General features: G+C 42.0%; 1 protein-coding gene across 1 annotated transcript; it reads left to right on the forward strand.

Annotated features, from left to right (window-relative positions):
• The first annotated feature begins 809 nt into the window (after positions 1-809).
• Positions 810-3,951, forward strand: PBDC1 (polysaccharide biosynthesis domain containing 1). Its single transcript, XM_074323596.1, has 4 exons — positions 810-955; positions 1,046-1,111; positions 2,323-2,382; positions 2,891-3,951. Exons 1-4 carry the CDS (start codon positions 926-928, stop codon positions 3,035-3,037), a joined length of 303 nt encoding a protein of 100 aa, XP_074179697.1. The 5' UTR covers positions 810-925; the 3' UTR covers positions 3,038-3,951.
• Positions 3,952-4,623: the final 672 nt, after the last annotated feature.

Below are 4,623 nucleotides of genomic sequence, written 5' to 3' on the forward strand. Positions count from 1 at the left end.
AAGTATACTAGTGATGATTATTGGGCAGTGGAGTGGGGGTGATAGTTACCGTATTAATTTTATTTTGTAAGTTCTCAACATTGTATACACTCAGCATCCTGAGATTCATTTAATGAACAAAACAAGGAAGTTACAATAAGCCATACAGGAGACTTGGCAGAATGGCCAAAAAAAACAAAGTCATATGCGAGAAAGTTTACAAGCAGGCTAGAAATCAAAGACATTTAACGAAAGAAATGAGAGCTACAAGGCCTCCTAAAACAGACGGGCCTCAGCTGAGAAGTAATTTGTGTTTGGAGTCTGAGGAGAGTTTTTTTCGAAACAGAAGGGCGGGAACGAGGAGTGGAGTTGCGTACATTTGTGGAGCCATGCTGCCATCAAGCGGCCACAATTTCTCTGAGCCAGGAAGAAGGTCCTGAGTAGTCCAGAGGGACCTGAGCAAGACGGTAGAAAAATGAAAACGACAATAGCTTGAGTAGGGAGCCCACGAAGCAGCTAGTGGAGGTGCCAAAGAAGTCGTTTTGCAACTGAGAGCCCATAGCGTGGTCTCCTGAAGCCCCGTCCTCCAAAGTCATAGCAACAGCTGTGTGAGAGTGTGTATGTGCCCGCATATGTAAATGGAGTGTGAATTCGATTCTCTTCAGGGCACTCAGTGCAGCGGGGACGTGAAAAACTCAGGTTTTTCCCCATCATCGCCACTGATATCACTGAGCATTTAACCACCTCAGAGCCCTCCAGCAGCCGGAGTCTGCGCAGGGCGGGTAAGGCGGGGCCGGGGAACTACAGCCTCCCGGGATGGGCGGGTGCGCGCAGGCGCAGGAGGACGAGAGCCGCTCTTGCCAGGACCTCCCTTTCCAACCAACGACGGAAGGAGCTGACGTAAAGTCACTTCCGGGAAGTGGGGCCGCGCTTTGTTCGCTGCAACATGGAGGCGACTAGTGGAACGGATGAGCCGGTGAGACGCTGCTCTGGGGTCGGGTGAATGGGGGAGTCGAGCAGGTCTAGCCTTGAACTCTCCCTTCCTCTCCTGTTTTTTCTTTCCCAGGTTTCCGGGGAACTGGTGTCAGTGGCACATGCTCTTTCTCTCCCAGCCGAGTCCTATGGCAACGATGTGAGTGTGACTCACCCACCGTTTCCATTCACCCACCTAATCGGGAATGTCTGCAGGGCCTGCCGCGAAATTGTAACCTCCTGCCCTGATGTCTTCTGTAACGTCTCTCCCTGTCCGCCGTAAACCGCGCCTTTCAGTTCTCATCTTTTTGGTCCACAAACACGGGACTAATGCCAGAGGAAGTAGTTCCCAAACTTTGCACCTTAGAATCTTAGAATTAAGGCATCTATTAAATATCCCGATACCCATTGCGCAATACGTACCAATTAAATCAGAATATCGGGGGAGGGGCGGTGACAGTCAGAAATGCGTATTTTTAAAGGTTCCCCCAGTGATTCCATAATGCAATAAAGTTGCACTGGCTTACAGTGTGTCTCGTTTAGATTCTTAAGCGGAAAGCACGTGATGTTTTGAGATCCAAGACAGAGGGGCATGGGAATAGTAGTAACACTCAAAAATGTGATGTATGCTAGACGAGTGGATAAGGGCATAAAGTACAAGGTAGTTTAGCTGAAGAAGAAATCCCTAAGAACCCAGACAGTAGATAGTGGATCTAACTGCATCCTCAAAGTGTAAGTGGACAAAGGACATGAATTGGCAGTCAAGCAAAGGGTATGAAGGTAAAAATGCAAATGGCTTCTTCGAAGGTCAATCAAATAGATCCCTCCAGCTCAAGTGGGAGATTTTAATGCAATAGGTGGTGGGTGCTTGGTAACTCTTATTTATAAATTAGCCTGCTTCATGATACTCATTTCTAAGTGTTACAGGGTGTGGAACTGGCTATCAGATAAATACGAATAATGATTATGACATGCTACACTCTTAAAAGTGAATATTAGTTTCTTTTCCATTATCTTACTTTGTTTTCAATAATTCAGTTGTGTATGCGAGTTTCTTATTTCAGTTTTACAATGATTTAACTCAGTCTTGAGAAGGACATTTATCTACAGTTTTGTTTAGTCTCTCACACTTTCACTGACTTCTGGGAGAAGACAGCCAATGGTTCATTCTGTTTATCAGACTGTGTAGGTACCTTCTTTTGTTGTAAGGTCCACAAAATTATTTTATTGTTCAAAGCCATTAGTCCAGTTTTATCCTTTGACAGTAACACTAAGTTTGATAGTCCTCTTGAGCATCAACAGACTTCCTTAATTTGTTCTGTAGCCCAGGACTGGGGGATTTCTGACCCGGCATTCTTTACTCCTTTGCAGCCTGATATTGAGATGGCTTGGGCCATGCGAGCAATGCAGCATGCCGAGGTCTACTACAAGGTGCGTTGTCTGTCTTCCTTATTAAGCAGAATTAAACATGTAATTGTACTGTATGATTCTCTGTGAATCACTGTTCTCAGCAAGTTAAACAGTTGTGTTTTGGGGATAGTTTTTATTACTGTAAGATCTTACCCGCAGAGAATGGGGGTGGAAGTGAATTTTGTTTTGTCAATGAGGACTTGTGCTTCTTTTCCCAGAGGTCTGTTGCTAACTGACAAAAGGGCGCCTGGCCCATAGTAGGCACTTAAGAAATGTTTGTCAGCTGAATGGACAATTCACAGAGGGCAATAGCCAGGCAGTACTAGGGCCCAAAGTCTTTGAATTGGTGGAAGGGACTGTATGTATGGCCTTTTAAAACTATGTCATGATTTCATGCAGAACCTAGGCTGTCTGTCTGTACTTCCTAATGAACTCTTAGGCCTTGAGAGCCATAAGGGTTTTCTGGGGAAGGGGGAATAGAAGTATAAATTAGAGACTAGTGTATGTGTATTGTCTTATTGTCTGGCAGCTGATTTCATCAGTTGACCCCCAGTTCCTGAAACTCACCAAAGTGGATGACCAAATCTATTCTGAATTTCGGAAAAATTTTGAGAAACTCAGGATAGATGTATTGGACCCAGAAGAGCTCAAATCAGTATCAGCTAAAGAGGTATGAATTTTCTCTCTTAAATATTGCCTAGCATATAACTAGCAGTGATTGTGAATATGTTTTTATACATTTAAATGGAAGGGGGGGTTGTTTTAAGGAAAATACTTAAAGACTCAGGGCTTTTATGCAGTTATCAACCAATAAGTAAGTTATGCAATGAATGTTTTTCTGGTTTATGGACTTTTTATGTTCATTGAATCTGTTTTTTCCTCCTTTTTGACTTGGACCTTTCATTGCTAACCACTGTGCCCTTTCAGGGAAGAAGGAATAAATTTACTTACATGAGTAGTTTAACCAGAATGCATGGATGGAAGATCGGCAAGTAGGGTACAGGGAGGTGTTTGCATTCTCTGGATTCAAGTTGATATTACCACAGGCCATGCCATAGATAATTGAAAAACATGGGTTTTGCATTGCTTACTTGATTATTTTTTACTTTTACAGAGCACTAAAACTCTTCTAGTCGGGGAAAAGTTTTCCTGGGACTAGGTACTTGGCTTATTGAGAATATAAGCTTTTAATCTTAGCAGGAAGTCACTGATATTTGTAAAACTGCCTCTACTGAATGCCTTTCTTTCTTAAAATGTAACTTTGTAACTTTGGGCCAAATTCCTGCCTTCTCTGTCTCATTTGTGCTTCCGTGGGGATGAATCACCATTTGGGGCTGAGCTAGCCAATAATTAAAAACAAAACAAAGATTCCATTTAAGAAAGCAAATTTTAATTCTATAGTCACGGATTCATGTATTTTCTGAGGTCACAATATTGTTCTTGTTGGGAAATAACAGTCTGTAGGCACAGTAGCTAGCACAGTAACTCACTGGCAGAGAAACTGGTGATCACATCAAACCTAGCCTCTCACTATGCTTACTGTCCTTACTGGAGAGGTGGAAGCCCCCTTCCTGGCCTGACTTTAGTAATTAAAGAGAAAGCCTGGTAGACTGGCTTCCCGTTTATACTGCTATGGACCATAGCGTGCATTTATACGTTAACACAAAACGAAGATGTTTTTAAATGCTATTTTGTCAGACTCCAAAAATACACCAGTTGATTTTATATGAATGGGAGTGTCCTTGTCACCTCATGACTTTAAAGAGGGCATGTTTCAGTTATGTTCCGATGTGTATAAAGGTGTCTGTGTGTCCACATATATAAACTGACCTTGATCACTAAAACTTGTTAGAGGAAGCCACAATATTTGTAGTGCATACAGTAAATACTTTTAAAAGTCTAACCACAGCATGATCATGCAAGGATTTACCAGAGCAGAGGAGGGAGGAAATGAGGCTTTTTCCCCAGTGGACATAGGAGAAAAATAAAAATTAAACTTAATTGATGAGTTGTCCTGAGGTAAGAGCAGAACTAGAGATGCACACAGCTAATAGCAACAATTGTGCGCAAAGCAAGTCGCTTTCTCCATGAATTCTCTGGCCAATTCTTAAAAATATTTAAAATGTTTGTTACAGTTTTCATTTTATAAAAATATGTTTTTAAAAAGGAGAGTGTTAAATACTTCATAGTAGGCAGACATTTTTAAATTAAGAGCTTCCTTTACTGTATTAACTTTCTCTAGTTTTCATATAGTGTTAAATA

Source organism: Rhinolophus sinicus, chromosome X (assembly GCF_036562045.2).
Source record: "Rhinolophus sinicus isolate RSC01 chromosome X, ASM3656204v1, whole genome shotgun sequence".
Lineage (NCBI taxonomy): Eukaryota > Metazoa > Chordata > Mammalia > Chiroptera > Rhinolophidae > Rhinolophus > Rhinolophus sinicus.

Bases quoted from the DNA above. Each gene is read 5' to 3' on its own strand.
- PBDC1 (XM_074323596.1), top strand. From the start codon at position 926: ATGGAGGCGACTAGTGGAACGGATGAGCCG. The intron at 1,112-2,322 runs GTGAGTGTGACT...ACTCCTTTGCAG, and splicing joins CCGAGTCCTATGGCAACGAT to CCTGATATTGAGATGGCTTG. The intron at 2,383-2,890 runs GTGCGTTGTCTG...ATTGTCTGGCAG, and splicing joins ATGCCGAGGTCTACTACAAG to CTGATTTCATCAGTTGACCC.